Source organism: Strix uralensis, chromosome 6 (assembly GCF_047716275.1).
Source record: "Strix uralensis isolate ZFMK-TIS-50842 chromosome 6, bStrUra1, whole genome shotgun sequence".
Taxonomy (NCBI): domain Eukaryota; kingdom Metazoa; phylum Chordata; class Aves; order Strigiformes; family Strigidae; genus Strix; species Strix uralensis.
The window spans coordinates 38008898-38031076 of NC_133977.1; the positions used below are offsets into that span (position 1 = coordinate 38008898).

General features: G+C 35.8%; 2 protein-coding genes across 9 annotated transcripts in view; one reads left to right on the top strand and one right to left on the bottom strand.

The window, feature by feature from the left end:
* Positions 1-1268, top strand: part of CCNT2 (cyclin T2) — a 26252-nt gene extending 24984 nt beyond the window's left edge. For all 8 annotated transcript variants that reach the window (XM_074873721.1, XM_074873722.1, XM_074873730.1 and 5 more), the window contains one exon: positions 1-1268. This exon is cut by the window's left edge. The gene's annotated coding sequence lies outside the window, so the exon portion shown is untranslated.
* A 4139-nt stretch (positions 1269-5407) lies between these two features.
* MAP3K19 (mitogen-activated protein kinase kinase kinase 19) lies at positions 5408-22120 on the bottom strand. The gene is made up of 9 exons (XM_074872334.1): positions 21217-22120; positions 16454-16524; positions 15827-15911; positions 14776-15017; positions 14090-14133; positions 9449-11884; positions 8094-8243; positions 7185-7882; positions 5408-5647 (listed from the first exon to the last, which is right to left on the bottom strand). Exons 2-9 carry the CDS (start codon positions 16491-16493, stop codon positions 5581-5583), a joined length of 3762 nt encoding a protein of 1253 aa, XP_074728435.1. The 5' UTR covers positions 16494-16524; positions 21217-22120; the 3' UTR covers positions 5408-5580.
* Positions 22121-22179: the final 59 nt, after the last annotated feature.

Consider the following 22179-nt stretch of genomic DNA (forward strand, 5'->3'; position numbering starts at 1 on the left):
AAGCTGTCTTATCCCTACCCACTTGGTTGTTTTTCTACATTCGGAATGTAACTTCTTGTTACGTACTTCTGCATGGTTGAATATTTTCTATCCTTTTATAGTCTGTTTCCTTTCCATCTCAGCGCAATTCTTGGGTCTGATTTTTAACAAATGTAATCTGTGTTTATATACTGTCCTAAACTATAGTGTGGGCAGACAGATGAATTAGCAGTCAATTGTCTTAATTTTCCTTTGAAGCACTACAGTACTTTCTTTTTGAGTCTATTTAAATAGTTGTGCCATGAAATGCATCTTATACAGCCACTCTGGATAAGCAATATATTGTACTGTAAATACAACACTTGCTGTCATAACTTGGAGTTCAAATGTCTGGATGGTAACTAGTGCCTGTCTAATTAATATCAATTGGAAAAGAGCATAGGCCTTCATCCTAAGGTGCTGTTTCAAAAGAAATCTTTCCTATTTTGATTCTGGGAACTTGTGAAATATTGTGGACAAAATGTTGCTATGCTACATTGAGATCCAAACAGTGATTTTTTGGTTTCTCTGTAAAGGATGTCCAGAAAACTCATTGGGTTTGGTTTTCAATGTAATTGTAAATATGTGAAACTGTATGTGTCTGTGTGTCTGAAATTGAATTCAATGTGGTTGGTAGTAGGGGCTGAGAGGGGGGGAGAGGATATGCAACAAGATGCCACTAGTATTCCCTGACTGAAACCCACTGCAAATTAGTGAATTGTGTGACTTGCAGCCTGGCTGAGGTGTTCCAAATGAATGGGATCAGCGTCAGCCTCACAAGTGAATGACTGAATAAATGCAATAAAAAGCTAATAGACAACACTATTACTCTGTTCATCACTTTGATTACAGATTTTTTTTTTTGTTATAAATTTGAGTACATGCATTATGTAATTTGTAAAATGATGCTGTAGTGGAGACCTTGCTACAACACTATTAAAACTCTTCCCTTTTTGTGAGATATGAGGTTTGTAGAATAGTGAGATTCTTGCGTATGTTGAATCTTAATCTGTTCCTAATGGTGGGAGTGCTGAAGTAATGTATCTCACTGTGATCTGGTACTTCGATATTTGCATAAAATGGCAGTTCTGTATATTCTTTTGGCTAACTGTAAATATAAATGTTTCATATTAGCATAGTTGAATTTTTGAGGTACAGCCATTTGTGTGAGATTAGAAAAAGCAACTTTATTTCTAAGAACTTGTAAAAAAAAAAAAAGTATTTTCAATAAAATTCCCTACCTCACCTCTATTGTGCAGAAATGATCCCATTTTCCTATGTTTAATTTTTCCAACTTCATTTATAAACACAAAGAAGATCCCTTTTCAGTTACTGGCAAAACATTGCTGGTTTTCATCAAATCAATCAAATAGGGGAATGCTTGAAAGTCTGAAGTCTAATTTCTTTCCTTTGCTGCCTTTACATTATGGTAATCAGGTATTTGATACCTGAAAAGCAAATTCTAGAACTTTTATGCCATCTTAAGCTGTTCCCTCACTCAACCCTGGGGTCAAATTGTATTGCATAGTGGCTGGCCATGCTTGATTTTTTTTTTTTTTTTAATTTTTTTTTAGCAGTGGGGAGGGAAGGGGAAAGGGGGTGGGTGACAAGAGCATACCATGGATTTTTGTAAGACTTTAGGGGGAAAGGTTCCAAATCCTTGTTTTGTAATGAAGAGGATTGAGAGAACACTTTGTTTTCTTTAATTGGGATGTAAATGCACATTCCCATTATCAGTTCTAAAAATAAATGTCTTAAAAGAATTGGAAGTTATGCCAAAGTTTACTAGCTAATTTATTCCTCCTTTCTCTGAAATGCTTACACTTTTAAAAAATATGTAATTAATACCAGGAGTGTTCCTCACTTTGCTACTGGGACTGACTTTTTCTGGCTTCTCAGGTGCATATAGCAAACCCAAATCAAATTTTTAACTTTAAAAAGTTTGAGTACTTGGGTTTGATTCCTCTATATTCCTGCACTTATTGTGACACCATTTTTTTAACCTTAGTTCAGAGGTTGCGTTCTTTAGCAACACCTGTAAAATTCCCTTTCTGAAGCTGTCTCATGGTGCATGTCCACTGGGAAGTGGAAAGGAGGGGAGAAAAGGCACTCTGCTGTGCGTCTGGGAAGCCTTTACTCAGAAGAACTTTTGTTTTTTACTTGAGAGGGTTGTAGAAAATGGCAGCAGTTCCTGCTGAACTTTGTGAAAAAGCACTACTTTTGAACCCGAATAAGCTCAAAAGTCTGTGGGTTTTCTGGGCTCAATGTCTGCTTCCTTGAGAAGAAAGGTTGATGCGTGTATTTTGAGATGCAAATTTTTACGTCATTGCTGTTAGTAGTTTCAAGACCAGTGTAAAATAGCTGGGCTGGCATGCCTAAGAACCCTCCCTTTTCCTACGACTTGAGCAGTAGCTCAGAGCTTTAAATATTACTGCATAAAAGAAATACTGGGTATCCCTTACAACACTAAAAGGACAGCATATTTTCAGGCTCTCACATTTAAGCTCCAAATCTTGAGGAAACTTGGCATTGCAGCAAAGTGGTCATACATACTACTTGGCAGCCTGCATACTTTGTCACAGGTTCTTCACTGGTTTTAAAAATGAAGACTACTCTTTTTTTTTTTTTATTATTTTTAACAGTAAGCCTTACCCTGCTCAGATACTATTAATAATTAAGCAAGTGTGACCCTCCTCACTGAGTCACTTTTCATTGAAAATAAAGGTTTTTAAGGTTTCTCACCCTTTCCCCTTATTACATTAGATACCTTATTACAGGTGTCTTGAATTATCTTGATTTTGATGTGGAAATCTATGATCTCATCAAGTAAGAAACATGCGACGTTAGACTTATTTATAGAAAGTTCTACTAGACTAGACTCAACTGAGTGGCCCAAGGTACCCTAAACCAATGTACTTCTTGGTTTAGCTGTGTTGAGCACAGGACTGGGGTGCAAACCGCATCACTCCTGTTCTCAGAATGATGAAGCTGCAATACCTTTGTTGCAAGTGCTGGCCTTAAACAACCACCTCATTCTCTAAGTCTGATAAAACAAAAGCAAAAATGTTCCTTCACATTTTGATTAAAACCTCAGGTTAAAGTTTTACAAACCTTTTAAGCTGGAGTCTTAAGTTTAGTGCAATTAACTGGATTAAACATTACATTTAAATTGCAGATAGCTAATAACCTTAATATGGGGGAACTCAGACCTTGACAAAAGATGTTAGTTTTGCTTATGACGTGCATAAAGGAGGGGGTGTTGTAATTCTGACATTTTTTAATTAACTGTATATCCTAGAGCATGCCCATTTCCCTGCTTATGACTGTCATCTCAGTTTCATTTCAAGCTAAATAAAAACTCGTATTTACTTTGCAGCTTTGTTGGAGATGCTACCTTATTCTAAGAAGAATTAATATACATCATGGAATTATGTACATCCCACTTGATTTCATATGCCAGGGCTCCTACCTTTATTCTGCAAGGTACTTTAACGTGAAGATACTTTAACGTGAAGTTGCCATGGATTTTTGTTAGGAGGACCAACCGGTGTTCCTCAAAATGGGACTGTTAACTGTTTGAACTTTGAAGATTACTGTGATGTTAGGATTTCTCTTATACTGGCATAATGTTCTGTCATTGTTATGTGACACTATACATATAGAAACTATTAATAAAGAATTTTGCTAGAAATACTGATTTCTCTTTGCTTTTATAAAGTTTAGACCAACTCTCTGAAGTTAGGCTACTGGAATAAAACAAAGTTCGAAAGCTATTTAAGCAAATAAAATGTTTAGTGCTCTGGGAAAAGTTGATTTTATATAAAAATTAGATGTTCTTTCCCTTTTGTAAAACTGTAATTTTCATTTTACTGCTGGCACTGAAGTCAGGGTCTTGAATTCTTGAGAGCTCAGCCCATAACAGATGTAGGGCTGAGCTTTACTGCATCTCTTCCTGGAACCTAAGTGCTCACAAAGGCATAAGGTTCACCACATTATGATGCAGTGAAACCAATTTTTGGTTTTTACAGTGTCTCATTCCCCTGAAATTTTAAATTTGAAAAAGACTCAGGAAGAAGCGTTATCAGAAAGAGGGCAAGCTAAATACTAATACTTGGGGAGTTTGTTTTATTAATATATAATAATCTTCAAATTTTAATTTTGTGCAGTTAGTAGTAGCTAGTTATACTACCTGTAAAAACTATTTTTGCAGTGTTGATGAACATGTCATCTAATTACATAGTGCTCACTCAAGTGTTTCCCAAAACAGTTCAGGTTTCAGAATCAAATTTGCTATTCTATTTCAGATCAAGGACATTGAAAAATAGCAGTAGACTGTCCAGTGATTCAAACAGCATTTTACAGCCTTTGCAAACAAGAGAAATGTAACGCTTCCATGCTTTTGCTGCTCTGTATCAGTGAACAGAAGCCTGAGAATCTGAACACAGAAAATATGCCCCTCCATGATGAAAGAGTAGGTTCAGGGGGAGTTGTATCGATGAGTATCAATGCCTGATGGGGGCAGTATGGAAGAAAAAAACAAACTTTTCAGTGTTAGCAGTGACAGGACAAGAGGCAATGGGCACAACCTGACCTACAAGACAGTCTGTTCAAACACAAAACCATTTTTACTGTGAGGGTGATTGAAGGCTCTAACTTGTTGCTGAGGGAGGCTGTGGAGTCTCCATCCCTGGTGATACTCAAAGCCCGCGGGACAAGGGTCTGAGCAACCTGCTTCAGCCAACCCTGCTCTGAGCCATGGGATTGGACTAGAGCGTCTGCAGAGGCCCCTTCCAACCTCAACCATTCTGTGACCTGAAACTGTCCATAAAATGCACTACTTCATTGAGAAAAGACAGTCACAATGTTTAGATTCAGAATTCTAGCCAGACTAGACAATGATCTTGATGTAAGCTTAATAAAGATGCACATGTGTACACCTGGGTATCTCTTGTCATTAGCATGACAGTATCTCATAGTGATACAGTACCTCAGTAACAAAGGCCTGATACATGCATGCAAAATCTTTTTCACCAGCTAAAAATTAAAGGGCCCATCTAGCTAAATAAAAGCTTCAGTACGTTTCATGCCAATATAGTTAAATGGTTTGGGGTAGCTGTGGGATCATCCCAGGCACACTTAATGCCTCATCTACAAGTTTGAGCAGAGTTTCCTGCAGAGCTTTCACAGAGCTTTCCGCATCTCCAATGCTGTTGGCCAATAACATACATTCCAGAGGTTTTTACAGACAAAATGACATTCCAACTTACCTTGCCTGACACATACTGGTGATGGAGATGTGTGGTTTTTTCTCTTGTAGTCTCTCCAACTACAACAAAACGTGGCCCTGTGTTCACAGTGAAGGAATGCCTGCTCCAATGAACCCAGACATTGCAAAAAATGGTACTTTAATCATACTGCAGTCTGATAATAGACTCCTTGTACACAATTGCTCTCTAGTAATTTAGACTGTTGCTTTTATGTCCAGTTCCTTCTGATCTTTTCTCACAAGTGGAAAATTTTTATATGGAAAATGTATACTCAGTGGCAAGAGTTTTGAAAAATTCACTGTCTTCCTTTCACAAAGGGATGGTCCAGCAACTGCAGAGCAGAAGGGCGTTCATGTTGATCTCTGCATTGAGGGTTTGAAAAATCAGTACATAAAATGAATATGCATGCCTGTGATGTAACTGTTTGTAAAACCTAAATGCAAACTTAGTCTTTTTTTTTTTCCCCTCATTTCTCCAGTCATTACTGATTTTTGGTTCTTTTTGATAAAGCTGGTAAAAAGGAAGGCAGGATTTATGGGAAGAGGCTGTTGGAATTTATGAATTACAAAACTCAAATATTTTATTATTACAGAAATCATTCTTTATTCCTCTAAATTCCCTGTAAAACTTTGAATAATTCTGCTAGTGGGGTTGTTTCAGATGCATCAAAATTTATTTAAGGAGGGTGACAATTATTTGTTTGATCCTGTGTCAGTCAGGCTGTTCTTTCATCTCCAATCAATGTCATGCATGTTAAGGACACCATATGGAATTACAGTACTGTAATTACAATATTGGCTTGCTAGAGCCAATTTGGAGAAATTTGGAGAAAAAAACAGGGAAAGGAGTAAAGGACACTGATTTCTTAAATAATAAACTAATGGGGAAGATGGGATAAGGGAGATATTTATATTTGGGACATGGTGAGATCATATATTAAAACTTTGCCACCACAGGTGCATCCTGACTTTAGAAAAAGTAAATACTTAATTTGAAAAAGTAAACGCTTTACATCTGTATGTTTCCTTCTGCCTAACAATTCCTTATACTTTTTAGATACTGTTCTCTCTGAGTCAAAGTATATATAATATTGCTATATACAGTCCACAATTTTTCTGGTTATTGTTATATGGTGCACAGGAACAATTCTAATCCAGGAATTAGAAACCAGTTTTCCTGCCTCCAAGACCACTGCCATACCCACTAAATAATGTGCATCTCTCTAATGCTCAAATCTGGTCTTTAGAGATACGTAAAAGGCTGCTATTAATTTTATAAATACTACCCACAGAGGTCAGGAACTTAGCTCTTGAAATTGATAGTCCATTTAAACATCTAGGACAAAGCTGATATTTAAAACAAATACCACAAAAATAATTTTTATAATGGATGAATGCTAGTGTTTTGGGTTTTTTATATAGAGAACTTTGTTTCAAACAAATTTCCTGGACTGGCAGTGATAATAGATTTTTCTATTGCAGAAGATAATTGAGTGAGAGCTCTTTCATTTAGAATATTGTCCTCAAAACAACTTGCCTGATATAGGTTGCACTCAGCCAATGTGATGCTGGAACAGCAAGGCACATCAAAGAAATTTGTCAAACATTTTGTCTAAAACTCAATGGTGCCATGTTTTTGCATGAAAATTACAGGGAAAGTAAACAATGAGTAGAGGCCTACAAAACAGAATTTGTGAGGGGCTTTTTATACTATTATAGAGAGTGAAGCTCTTTTATGTATGCTATTATTTAAAGGCTTTCCTAAAATGTTGAAAAACCTATGCATTTACAATAGGGTCAAACGTACCGCGTAAGAGGTCACCTAAGCTCCCATCAGCAGTCTCTATGATACAGACTACCTGCATTTTTCCTTTTACTTTTCAGTTAAATATCTACATACCTGGTTAAGCATGCATGCACAAAATCCACCGCCGTGCCGGAGAATCGATCAGGTAGGGAAGGCATCAGTCCTCTGTGGGCCCCAATATAGAACATGGCTGCTATCCTATCCATGGAAGCCAGGGGCGGTTTTCCTGTTGCCATCTCAAATACGGTGCAGCCAATGCTCCAGATGTCTGATTTTCTTCCATATCCAGTTTCATTTATAACTTCTGGTGCCATCCAGTATGGAGTCCCATGCACAGACTTGAGCATCTCACTCTGTGTGCCACTGAGGCTTGCCCAAGCCAAACGCCTGGCACAGCCAAAGTCAATTAGCTTTACTATACCATTTGGCATGAGCATAACGTTATTGCCTTTGATATCTCTATGTACCACACAATTGTCATGTAAATATGCAACCCCTTGTAGAATTTGTTTTGTATATTTACAAAGGACAATTTCTGGCAATGGACCAAAACGATTAATAATACTAGAAATTGAGCCACCAGGAACAAACTCCATGAAAATGCTTAAAATGTTGTCTTCCAGACTAGTTCCTAAATAAGTTACAATATTGACGTGCTTCAATGTCTTCAAAAGATCAACTTCCTCATGAAACTTCTGATACTCCTTTTCTGTAGTGAGTTGATCTGATGTATCCAAAACAACCTGTTTTACAGCTATTAATTGTCCCTGGCTTGTCAGACCGCAGTATACCTACAATGAAACTAGCAATTATTAAAATGAAACATGAAATAAAACTGAGTATTTGCTTATTTTAAATAGTATCTTTGGGTTCATCATGTTTCATGTCTCATTGTATAACCCAAAACATTTGTTTGTTGAATAGGACAACAGCCAGTTACAAGGTAAGACATAGCTCAAAGACAATCAGCACATCTCTTAAGATATTCAGACATTAACTTACCGTGCCATAGGCTCCCTTTCCAAGGACTTCACCTCTTGTCCACATGATAGGATCTTTGTTAGTTAAACTGCTTCCTGCTAATTTAGTAGATTCCTCAAAGTTTAGCAGGTCACTTTCTTCATTTGGTACCAAAAAGGCTTTACTGTAACTCTGTTTGAAAGATGATGGTCAGTGTGGGGAGAAAGCAGGGAGGAAAAGAAAGGCTTCATATTATCCTTACATTTTTTATAAGGAGTAATTTTTACCTGGCATGACTCTTCTCTGTAGATTTTTATATATATATTAAATATATATATACACACTCATTACCCACCTCATCAATACAATTGCTATACTAAGTAAGTCTATGTAAGTATTTTCAAATATATATCACAACAGTGCATAAGCAGGAAATTACAGCATGACATCTTTAGCATAGACAGCAAGACAGACACAAGGAACACTTAAAAGAGCAGGAAATACACCTGCTTACTACCTTTTTTTGTCACGTAGCTACAGTTTCTAAGCTGAAGGGTGAATATGACTATTGCCTTGCTCTAGGTAACATATGTAACCCAAGTCTGAAACAATTTGGACATGACTTCACAGGAGGAAGAGACTGCTTCAGAAAGATGGTAATAATTACTCCATCTAGCCATGGATCTCCCTAGGAGAATGAGAATGGAAGTGTAATTGGCACTTGTGTCTGCAGAAGCATAAGGAAGTGTATCAGCATGTGAAAGAAATTTCCTTATGAATTTGTAATTTAGATAGACAAAAAGCTAACAGGGCCAAGGAGAAGCAGTACTGGTAGATAAGCACCTTAGTAGTGAAGGTTCTTAACTGACTTTGAAGCCAGAATCTAAGCCTTCTGAGCTTGAAGTTTTGATTAAACATTAATCAAACAACCTTAAGGCTGTCAGATAAGCCAATACTTGTAGTTCATACCTAGAAAAGTATCTGGTTGCACTCAGAGATTGAAGGAAATTGCCCCTTTGGATACCCAAGAACCATTTGTGGTATCTTTTCATATTCCTTAGATGTCAAGATCTGAAGAGCTTTTGCCTTGCCCCAGTACCTTTTTATACATGCTCTTCAGTTAAAATAGCCTCTCCTTTTTACTCACTACAATTTTTCAATTTATCTTGACCCACCTTGATAGCTATTCCTGTCATGCCTTAGTACCATCTGACTTGCGTCCTGACATGCAGCCACTAACATGGGTATCCTCAACTGACCACTGGAAGAATCAGTGGGCAGCTGGCCCAAGGAAAAGAGACTTGATCATTAACGAGCATATATTTCCTATCTTTCATCCAAACTTGTGTAGAAGCGTCACTCAAAGGAACTAGCAAGTGACAAGATATTACTTTTACCTTCTCTAGAGGACTATTTACTATTGCTCCATCTCCATTCATCATATTTTCTTCTTCTTTAGTATTTGTATTTTGCATTTTAGAACCTGTACTTTTTGTTCTTGAAGAGTTGATGTCTTTTTCTTCAAGCATTAGCAATTCTTTGGCCAGACAACAAAGCAACTCATCAGTCACATCCTTATTACCTGCCCAGGACAAAATATTTTGACTTGTCTGGCAACTGGGGCTTGTAACATTTTTTGTCTGAATCACTGAAGGCTGAGTCAATTCATTTGCCAAACCACTGCTTTGAGGTGTGTATGCACAACTGTGATTTAATTTTTTTGTAGGGGATTGACACTCCAGTCTATCTGAAAAGGGCAATGCTTCACACTTATTTATAGACTTGAAAGAGGCCTGTTCTGATTCCAGGCCATTGCAGCCATCCATATCCACCTTGCTCTGGGGTACACAAATGTTCTGGTCCGTTGCTAGTAGACTGCTACTTAGAGTAACACATTCTCTGTAGTATTTATCACTGAACTGGAGAAGATTCTGACTACAGGTAGCAGCTCTCTGATGGTTGCATATATCCTGACTGTCTAAAGACTGCTCCAAAGAAACTTCTTTAATAGTTGATAAATTTGAATCTGAAAAAACTTTATTTTGCTTAGTTGATTGTGAAAGCTTTTCTAAAAACATAAGCTGACGACCTGTGTCTTCATGAAACAATGTCATGCTCCTTGAAGGGTTTATTTGAAAATCTGAATTGGAAGTTATTACATTATCTTGCTCCGTGTTGCTGTCACTCAACTTGGTGCTTTTGTCCTTTGTAATTAAACCTTTCTGCTTTTGTTTAGTGCCAAGTATGGTCTTCTTTGGCTTGGAATATGTTCTCTTTTGAGTATTTCTTACTTGGCTGCTCTCTCTCCTTTTACTGCAGGTAGATCTGCAGGTGCTAGCAGTGCGTCTCCCAGATGGAGCAGAACAAACATCTCTATCAAATCTGTTCTCATGTTGATCAAGCTCACGCATGTGAGAATAGACAGGAGTTCCAAACATTTCATAAATACCTGGGCCTTTGTCATTTGAGTTTATTTTCTTGAACATGTCACTGTATTTCAGATCTACAAAATCTGAAGCAGACTGTGCATGCTGTAGAGAAAGTGGAGTAACAGGTTTCTTTAAGACAACTGAATTTTTGCAGCTACAGGAGAAATTTTGTTTTTTAAGTTTCTGAGCACTCCGAGCAAAATGGTCTTTGTCTGCTTGAGGGGATTTTTTTTGACGCTTCAGGGAAGTCTCAGATTCCATGTGTGGCAGTTCTAAAGACTTGGCATTACATTTTGTGGAAATCTCATCAGAAACAATTAAGTCTTCAGATATCTTTGTCTTGCTACTCATTTTAGGTTTTGATGAATATTTATTTCTATTCATCTTTATTTTACTTTTATCATTTTCTTTGCGAGCAAGAATGTTGAAGCTCTGAGTAACATGAGGAGGCAGGCTACGAATGGCATTCTTTTTTGTGACAGGTTGTTTAGAAATGTGTGGTTCCCTAGCTGGTTCTTGTTCAGAGAATGTAACATGAACAACAGGTACAAGCTCACTTTGGTCTTTTGAAGTTGCTTCTGACATTGCTTCTTTTTCTGTTTCAAATACTGAAAGATAAACACTTTTTTCTGTCTGTTTTCCAGAAGGATCTTGCTCTTCTACTCTGGCAAATACTGCAGCTACAGAATTATCTTCTAAGGCACAGTAGGCCTCTATCACTTCATTTTTACAGGAAGAATCTAAATCATGATTGTCAAGCACAAAGTTTGCACTCTCAGCATCTTCATGTGGTCTATAATCCAGTATCATCTCTGTAGCATTTCCTTCTTCTAGACCAGTTCTACAGCAAGTCTCTGCTCTTCTTTCCTTATTGCCACCTCTTGAGGCATCTCTGTTGCTTGACATTGTAATTGTTGTCTGAGCTGTAAATATTCCACGGTTTATCAAAGCATTACTTGAGCTCAAGTAAGGACAACTATCATCATAAAAACTGGCTTGGATCATGAGATCTACGTTCTTACAAGCCACTGAAAGCTGGTACTTCATCTGGTCATTCTTTTCAGTATTGGTAGCTTCCCTCCATTTTAAATTGCTTTGAATTTCTTCTTTCTTGTTGCTAGGGTACTTATAATAGTTATTCTTGCTGAAGTAGTACAGGTCTTTCATTGGAGTGAACTTATCAGGAAGAGTAGCCACCATCAGGTCTGATGACTTTTCAGTGTGCCTTTTTAATAGATTGTCTAACTGATACTGATAAAATGTAGTAACTGTCTTTATAAGCTGAGGAATAGAGTTCATAATCAGAATATTTCTGATGTTGGTGCTTTCATTGACAGTATTATCCTCTAGAGGAGCAAGATGAATCGTTCTCATGGGCTGAAATGTCACTGGTGGCAAATGAAACTGTAATTTCCATAAAAACCATTAATAATGGGCTACACAACAGATACAGGTAAAGTATAATCACTAAGAACCAAGTAGACTAAGAAAATAAATCAGAAAAGGATTATTCTTTTATATATTCCCATATTTAATCTAATATGAAGTGTAATATCAAAACCCTGAGAAAACACATAAATTTTCTCACATTCAGAATTATTTCTAAGTATTTCATACTACAGAAAGTGGGATCCTTTGCTATAAGGCACAAGTCATTCTCCATGATCTAAAAATAATAAGCTTTGTCCACACATACAAATAATCTTGTCAGTTATTAACTATGTCTTACGCCACGTAGCATGTTTGCTAAAGGAATGCAAAGGCTGGTTGGTGGCTTCATGCGCCAAAGTTTCTTTCTTGCTGTGCACTCTCACCGAATGAGCACGCCACGCTTACGCTGATATTTAAAGCCTTTTTATGTAATTCTCCAAAGTGTGCTGACACCAGTAACTATATTCCCAATGGAACTAGATCTCATGTAAGCTATTTTCAAAAAGCAAAACTAGACTATTATAACAGAATGCTATTTTTATCTGTAGAGAAAACAATTCTTACAAATTATTTATAGGTTTTAAATGACATTATTATAAATATAAAGATATAGATTTTCCATATGTTTAGTGTAGTCTTATGAAATTCCATAAACCATATTATATGGGACACAGATTTAGCTCACAGAGTTTTAAGTACGTTGGAAGATAGCACAGTCTGCACTTCACTTTGAGTGAAGTTAAACAGATAGCTACCTAAAGGGCATTTTTATATGGCAGCTAACACAGAAGTCTGGTGTGTGGGGGATGTATTTTATTATTCCTCCCTTTTTCCTTCTCTTTCCATCCCTTTAGTTCAAAGGTACCATATATCTTTGAAAGAGTACAGATCTGAGAATTTGTTACTTTTTTGTGATTATTCAGATGAACAGTGAGAATAATTTTCTGAAAATAATATTTCTGTTCTTTATTTTAAAGCAAATGGAGAAAAATAAGCTTGAATATACCATATATTTTTACGCAATTGAATGCAATAGAAACAATCTCACAGTCATATGCTCTGAGTACTCATTTGCATGTCTATATTCAACATCAGTTTGCAATCTGCAGGAAATTTTGGCTTGCATTGCAAGGCAAACTGAGGTTTGAATGTGCCAGGAAAAGCAATGCGTGCTGGTTTGAAATTTGCAGTTCTGAAGGCTTCGTCTAGCCTGCATGGCATTAATATGAATGCTCAGTTTATCCCAGATTATACGCCTCTACAAACCATCAGAGCATAAGACACGAAATAAAGTTGTATTAAATCACACTGAGGTCAGCTAAATTATTTTTCTCAGACATTTCCCTCCATTTTAAATGTTTTTTCCATAGCCCTTTTTATGATCTTCTGTCAGAACTCTTGCTATTACTTCTATACTTTACTTTTTTCCTGTGAATGCTGTTGCATTCTGTAGTGTGTTCACTAAAGTATACAGCTGATTCAATGAGTCAAGTCTTTTGTGCAAAGGGCTATTAATTAATATTCATAAAGCCCAAATTATCTTTTTTCTAAGTACAGTGTATTTGATCTTTTGTAACTTTTAAGGCTCATGGGGTGTGAAGCACTGATACATGTAAAACTGCTAGCTTTTTTGTAAGTACAAAAGTTTTGTCAGGAATCCTATTTACACTTATCACAAAATTTCATGTCAGATATGTCTTATCTTAAAATCTTACTTTTATTTGCCAGCACAATAAATTTCAGCAGTCATCTAATATCAAGACCGTTCTTCAATTCAGCTTCAATTTTAAATTGCCACTCAATACAAGAAAATTGTCATTATAAATTTGGCAAAACTAGACATCTAACATGTTTAACGTATAGCATGCACACACTTTAAATTAACTTACATTTTTCTATTTTTAAAGGTTTTATATCTTTTTGAGCTTCCAACTCTTTATCCCCCAAAATCCCTGATGTAACACCTTACTGACAAATTGTTGATATACATCTGAAGATTTGCTGACACACACACACATATATATATAAAATATATGTAAAAATATTTCATGTTCATCAAAAAAACCAAAGACTAAGCAGAGGAAACTACCTACACTACTTCTGTATTTCTATTTTTAAGATTTTCAAAGCATATAATACTTTTAATGGTGTTCAGTTTTATACATAATAGCATCTTACCTCAGATCTCCTGTTCCTGGTTTTTAACGTTGTTATATTTAGCCCTTAAAAAAAAAAAAAAAAATTGTTAGTTTGATGTTCTTAAACAGACTACAATTTTCATTTATAAATTAATTTCAAACTGTAGGGTTCTGGGGACCAAGAATCTGTCTGATGTGTGGTTGCAGGACTGTGCTATAAATCTGCTACGCAGAAAAAGGTTGTAAGTTGAAATTTAATTGTGATACTGAACTTTGAAATTCCATTTTCTATAGAAAACTATAAAATACAATAATTTTAAAATACTTTAATTATTTAAGCAAATATTTCTCCTCAATTTCAGATGCTTGCTATTTTCAATATGTGGCTAATAAAATTGCCAGTATGAGGAAAAAAGTGAAAGGGATGCCATCATAGTCCCACTCCAGCTGCAGATAATTACTTTGCATTTTGTGGGCTCAGTTTTACTATAGAGAGTAATAGGAATGGTGAAGTCTGTCATTGCTTCTCCATCTCCTTCATTCTGCAAATACAGACACACATGTAATTAAAGAGGGTCGACATGACTGAAGTCTACTTTACATGAAGAAGTCAAACAGACATAAACACAAAGTTTAAAGAAAAAGGACCTCTAAGGCTTTGCCATCTTATTTGATAAGCAATATGTAACTTTAAAATAAAGTCGTGACTTTTAAAATTGAACTTACTTTGTTGTATTTGTGCTTTTATTATCTGAAAAGCATCTAAATCCATAAATGATTTTGAAATGTTAGATTCTGGGCATGAGGCCTGTAGCAGAAAGCTGAAGTCAAAGCCACGCCCTACAATCTTTTTCTTCAGGAAGAAAGGTAAAGAAGTGTGATGTCTCATCTGTAATGCTAACTGAGTTTTACTTGGAAAACATGCCACTTGTTGATCTGGCCCCGGTCTGGATTTTGGTGGTATTGGGCTAAAAGGCAAAAACAAAAAACCAAAATACATTGTGAAAGTAAGTGGAAGGAGCCTACTCAGTTCAAATAATCATATGACTGGAGAATAATGTGAACAAGAAGTTTGTAAGATCCAAGAATGCCAATGTTTTCTTTCTTCATCCATCTGGGAAACTGTGGCTCTCATTAGAAGCATCCGACTGCAATGCCAGAGACTGACTACAAGGGAGAATGAATGACAAACAATGTAAACCGAGCAACAGCAGGAATGGGAAAACATATTGCCCACCTTCCCCTTCTTGACAAAAACTGATTGCTTCCAGTATGTATTTTTTATGAATCATCAGGAAAGGATGTCAGAAGTATTCTGAAGACCAGATGTGCCTTTGTTATTTATAAGATATGCTATGGCCTGCCTGAAAGAATAGAGGCTGTGCAGACAAGCCTCAGATTTCTGCCACCTAGTTTCTGAAGAATGAAAAATCCAAATGTGGAAAAAGATAAATACTGTGACTGAAAAGAGGTACAAAAAGTTAGTGTAAGCTAATCTTAAAGCTGCATGCAAGATAATTGTCTGTTTTTAATAAGTCAAATGCTGATGTAAAACCATATACCATATGTTTTTTCATATTGTACCTAATAATTTGTTCCTCTGGTGCAATATCGTGCCTCCAGCAGCAGCCAACAATTGACGTTGGGAAGACAGAAACAGTGCACAACATATATAGCTGTATCTAACATCTGGCACTAAGGATTCTTACTCATAGACTACTACCTGCTTTGTCTCCATTTTTGCATACACAAATGCAAATTAAATATTAATACGAACCTGTTTTTTCCTAGAGCTTTGTATGACTGATGCATTTCTTTCATTATCTTATCTGCATTCTGAAGAGCAACACCACTTCCATGACCTGCAACAATACATTGATATTTGCATAAAAGCAGTATAATTCACTGACCAGTAACACAATGCAAATACAGTTATTTTTGGACATTAAAATATTATAAAGAAATCCAGGAAGTAACTATCAGAAAAAAAAGAGCATGTTTCATTTGACTAAGATACCTATACGTACTTCCTGTTACAATTTTTGGAAATGTGAATGCATAAATCCAAATTATTTTTAGTTATTTAGGTAAGTGTATTAATTCAATGTACTATAAAAGCAAAGAACATCTAAAAAAAGTTACAGCTCCTATTTCAGTAGAACAAAAATGTAAGAAAAATATTGACAGAAACTCTGCAAAAGTAGAGCATTTAAAAATAGGAAATCTATTAAAACCAAAACAAATCTCAGGACTTGTCAAAGGTGGAAAATAACTCTGAGTTTGATGTCAATTTTTTTTGTGGTTGCTTGGTTTTGACAAGTAGCCAGATTTTCAGTTAATATTGTCCTTTTTCTTCTTCAAATTCCACATTATACTTCATGCATATAATTTTTCATTAGACTACCTTCTTTTCTTCTCCTCATATTTTGTTCATTGTCAGACATACTGTCCTTAGATGTATTAAGGTCCAGAAGCCTGAAAAAAAGTTTCATTAATTGATTTCCAATACGCATGTACAAAGCAGTACTTTATATTTCATTATTTCAGACCCATAAGTAAGACAAAAGAAACATTTTAAAAGTACTTGAATTTATTAAAAATGTTATAATTTAACTTAACATCCAATGCCCTCTCCTGTGAATACACAGAACCAAACAGTCCAGACAGTTTTTATTGCTAAAAACTCAGCATATGCGATGTTGAATAAGACACAAAAGCTGTCACTATTATTTTGCTGATATCATCCTCGCTGTTGGACCAGAAAGTCAACACTTCACATTTGGGAGATAACTGCATTTTTAACATATTACTGAGAAACCAAATCTGAATTAAATGTGTATCTTTCCCTACTTGGTCAAAAGTATCTCTCAGCAAAAGAGGTTCAACATCCAAAACCTTCTGAGCACAGAATAGCTTGTACACTGCAGCCTCAACGAATCTCTGTGATAGCTTATTCCAAAGAAATGGGAAGTCAACTGGAATCTTTCTATAAATTTCAGAAAAGTATGTAATTTACTTTGTAAATAATTTTTAAGTATCTTGAGAAGTAACTGTCTCATAATACTATCTAGTTTTAAACATATGTTCAAAACTTAGCTGGGCATTTTTCTCTACAGAGCCAGTGATTCCAGACTGATTTGACTGAAAACATTAACCAAAATCTCACTGACATCAACAAGTTATAAATGTCACGCTTTATCTCAGACCTATTATAAATTCATAAATGCATAAATGGCAATGTTTTATCTCTGAATATTTACAAAGGTAAATTTTTTAGGTGTTTAAAATTTGTAGACCTTATTAAAAAAAATAGCCATTATATTATTGCCTTTTGTTGCCTTTGAATTTCTGTGACCTGTGCCAGGCATCTGACTGAATTTGACATAAGCAAGAGTCACTAGTCGAGACAGAGTTAGCCTATTAACTTCCTGATAGTACATTTTTGTTTCTCACTTAAAACTATTGTATTGTCAGAAAGAGTTTCTTAATCATGAGCATACCTTTTTTGAGCATCTTAGTACCTCTGTATGTTCAGAAAAATATATTATTAAAATTGTACTAAATTTATAAACCCAAAACTCTTTAGAGCTTACATTGAATTAGTATTACAGACATTAGCTATTTTAACTCCTGGTTGTTGAGACACACAACAGTAGCTCAAGGAAATGAATAACAGCTATCCATGTACCATCTGTAGTCTGGCACCGTACACTGCCGGCCTTCTATGAGGGTATATGAGCTCTCTACGCCTACGTGGGAGACCTGAAAGAGATTGCCACCAGGATTCCCAACTAACGCTTTGATATCTTTAGAGATCAGTTTTCCAACCTTGAAACATTCCATATAGAGATTAACTCATCCATAAATAATTGCTTGCATATTCAAAGTTATGCTTTTACGGTATTTCTAAATTCAGGTAGAAACAGAAGTAAGAATAATGTTCATTGTGAATACTCATGCCTTGTATTTGCAGTTTAACTTAATAGGATTTTCAAGGAGATTTACAAGCTCACAACAGCAAAGTCAAACAATTTGAACGTTTGAAAAAGCTGATCTTTGGAAATTAAAACAGGGAGTATTTTCTCTCTTTGGACACTTATTTTCTACACCTTATGTTAACAATTGTATGCAAAAGTAACAGTAGACAGCTACATGCTCATCCAAAGTGACAGCAAAGTCATAGTCTACAGGCAGGCTGTATGAAAGTAGTTTAGTTGCAGTGGAATTTAGTACTACAGTTCTTGCAGAAAAAAACGTACTTGGGGAAACTCAGACATCTGGTAGCCCTGTTACTGACTTCACTGGGACTGAGATTTCACAGTGGTTCAGATCTTAAAGCATACACCTGTGAAGCACAGCACATGGATTCTTTTCTCACACCTAGCACAGATGCTTGCATCATCTTACAAAGCTATCTGAGGTCTGTAAATCTTAACATAGAAAGAAAACATGCTAATTATCTAAATGTATAAAGTGTTTCAATACATTAATTCAGAGGAGCTTATTTATTTTTGAGATTGTTTCAGAAATAAAACACAGTATGTATTTTGAATTAATTGAATGAATTTGAATTAATTAACTTTAAAAGTTCATTTAAAACTTTCTGTCTACTGTCTCTGTATTCCTAGCTGTAGCTGATCTAAGTGGTGTTTCTTTCTGAAGAAAATCGTATCTTTTGGTAAAAAAAGTAAAGCTGATAGTTGTTGAAAAACACTGAAAAGATCAAAATAGATTAACTCCCTCCCCACATTTTAAATTGGAAATGCCACCATGGTGATTTTAAGTTTTAATGTTGTTTCATACGACTATTACCCCCTATGTTGTATCATCTCTAAGGCATTACTGAATTCCCACAGTGGGAACAAGCTGTGCCCAAACATTGCTTTCTCCAGACAAAGATGCTTTTATTAAAGTCTTTACCCTTAATTAGGAGATAGTAATAAACCTTTCCCACAACTAATCAGCCATAGCTGTGGGAAAGGAGCTAGCTGTCACCCTCCTGGTTAATATAGCTATGTGTGGGCGATATTGATCCTGTTTACAGTTAACACTATTCCTGAATATGGTGAGTAAGCGTTCTGTGAGCTGTTTCAGGATTACAGAAACATCAACCCTTTTTTCTAAGATTAAACTCAAAGATTAACAATACCATAAAATGATAGTAGCATAAACAATCACAAATTGCAGACTCTTAAAGAAGAAACATGAAAGAGTGGAGTCAAAGGATTTGAAGATTTGAAATTCTAGACAGATAATTCTTAAAATTAATTTCAATTAATAGTTTTGATGGATTTGGGGCTCTTTCTGAAAAACATAATGAACTTCTGTTTCTCAAGTGACAAGAACACATAAGGTAATTAAAGACAGTGAATTGAAATTAATAAAAATATATGAATATTAGTTAATATCTGTATTAAAATGTTTCCCAGTGTCTTTATAATTTAATAACTTATAGTTTTAAAAACCTCATAAAATACATAAGATATTGTACATAAAATAAATAAGATATTGTCCAATATCTTATGTGAGTGAATGTACATGAATGAATATGAATATACATTTAAACATATATAAATAACAGTGTCAAATTCTTACACTGGATGAGTCTGGGTGCTAGAGAGGAATATTATGAAGTCCATAATGGAAAATTATGTAATAATATGCCTATAAGGATTTTTTTCCTACTAGGTAATCAAGAAGTATGTAATATGACAATTTATATCTTTTACATATGTATGTTCCTGCTAATATTATTGAACAGGGTCTAACTTTTTACACAGCATAAATATCTTACTCCTTGAATGATGTGAAATGTTCTGTTGTACTGACATAATTGATATAATGTGGCAGTGGGTTCTCCTATTTAGCTGTGTAAGAAATACGTTATGTCCATTTAAAACTATTATCTTTCACAAAAATGTTTCCATTTTCTTGCATTTGCATCTTCAATTTAATTTGCTGCAATACATTCTCCCCTCACGCAAAAATATTGCATAACCACCACACACATGTTACCAAATTAATCTCGTTTAGAACTTAATTTATATGGCAGGCTAAAAAGAAGGTATTTTTTTTTTTTTTAGAAAATTATGTTTATGCTCATTAAATCCAAAGATAGGTAGAACTATGAAAAATAGGGCACCTAGTGGCTCTTATGTTGCTGATTTCTTTATAAAATTTTATTTTCTGTTTCTTTCCTCACATGCATATTTTTACTGCTTGTTCTTACATGACTCAACTGAATAAAATACTCTGTTTTATACATCTTCCACACCTAATAGTACATAACATTTTCAAGACTCATTATAAATTTTATTACAAGTTATTCCTAATAGCAATCTTGGGTACTACCCCAGCAATGTTGGGGTTTTTTTATTTTTTTTTTTTGAGTTACCTCATAAGTTCCTATTGTTAATTTATGCATAAATACCTATTTTTTTCCTTTGCAGCTGAGCTCAGGGTTCTCAGTAGTACTACTAACGTATGGGGAAAAAACAGCTTATATCAAAGTACTACCAATGGTAAGATGTATGCAACAAATGGAAAGTAACAATCAATGTAGCTGCCTGTCCATAAAGAATTGTTCCATTTCAAAGTCACTACAGAGGTCAGTGGAAATCAAAGGCCTATGTGGCATTTGTTGGCTTCAGTAGCATGTTGCCACTCAATACTGCTAGTTAGGAAGAGAATTAGGCTTTTGTTACTGATTCTATCAGCAAAAAATACAGTTACTTGGAAGCATACAGCAGCCTTCCCAAGAGACTCATGCATTTACCCTAGATTAAATTAATTTTTATAACTACTTTATATAACACTTTTTATCTGAGGAATGTGCATTATTTTATAACTATGTAACAGCCAGACATCAGACAGTACTGTCATTCTTAGTTTACAGAAGAGGAAGCAGAGGAAATCTGAATGACCTATAGCTGATGACCAAGGTCATCCAATGAACTGTGCAAAAGTAGCTATAGAAGTCTCTTAGTTTCTCATTCTTATGTTAAACAGCAGATAATCCATTAAAATGTTTATCCCATTATATTAGTCTGTAAAGAGTCATATTAGATGGTGGATTTCTCCAAACCTAAAATTTTTTTTGGATACACAAAAACCCCTTCAAAATAATAACTGAAAAGGTTCTATAAAAAGGCATAAACAACATCTTACCTGGTGCTTCAGTAGCGAAGTGTAAAAGAGGCACAGCAACCCAAGGAGAAGTTACAGAGCATTTTTAGCTCACAGATGTCCTCCTTTGCTGGACAGCAAGGAATTCAAACAGTAATTACATATATTTGATTTTATTTTTGCCGTGTTTTTCTGAGTGGGGAGCACGTAAGTAGTTATTCCTGAGGCAGGCTCTTTTGCAGGCAAATCCTCCCGGCAGCTCCGGCTACACGAGGCTGTTGAGTTTACACGGCGTTGCCGAGGCAACTCCCCCCCCCCCCCGGGGGCTTTTTGTTTGGAGGAGTTTAATTCAAAGAGCAGTAATGACCTAGGAAGACAAACACAGTTGAACCAAGCGGTAGCATTTTAAGTTCTAATCACAAGACAGCTCTCCCAGCACTCAAAGCAAAGCATATTTCTCTCTTCTGTTTATTTCCATTTATACTTTTAGTTCCCTATCTATTTCTACGTGATTTTAGCTTTGCATTCAGTCCCCTCACCTAAACACTCCCCGTTACTCGTGAATAGCTTTTTATCTCCTTTTTGGTAGTCTTAAACAGCAGACTTCAAGGATACTTTTTTTTTTTTTTTTTTTTTTTTTTTTTTGGGAGTAGCAGACTGTGCTAAGGGGGAAGAAAGGATAAAAGAGATACAGTAGAGTCGGTCTCAAGCTGAATTGGAAGGATTTTGAAGGGAACTATTTTGCTGGATGCCAGAAGGCATCCTGGACACCGCTACAGCGTTGCACAAGCAAGAGGGCACACCAGGAACACCAGGCCTGGGGGACACCTCAGCTCCCCGCTGACTGAGAAAGGGTGTATTGCTCCTACATTTACAGGTACCCCGCATAACCGGCCTCATGGTGACAAGCTGCGGCGGCAGTCACGCCCCGGCACCCCGGGCACACGGCCACCCAGCCGTTAAGGCACTCCGTTTACTCCTTGAAGGAGCCGGAAAGTCTCCGGG

Excerpts from the sequence above, each read along its gene's own strand:
- MAP3K19 (XM_074872334.1), bottom strand. The coding sequence starts at position 16,493 with ATGTCTGACAATGAACAAAATATGAGGAGAAGAAAAGAAG. Across the intron at positions 15,912-16,453 it reads TATGAGGAGAAGAAAAGAAG|GTCATGGAAGTGGTGTTGCT; the intron begins GTAGTCTAATGA and ends GTATTGTTGCAG. Across the intron at positions 15,018-15,826 it reads AAAGCTCTAGGAAAAAACAG|CCCAATACCACCAAAATCCA; the intron begins GTTCGTATTAAT and ends TTTGCCTTTTAG.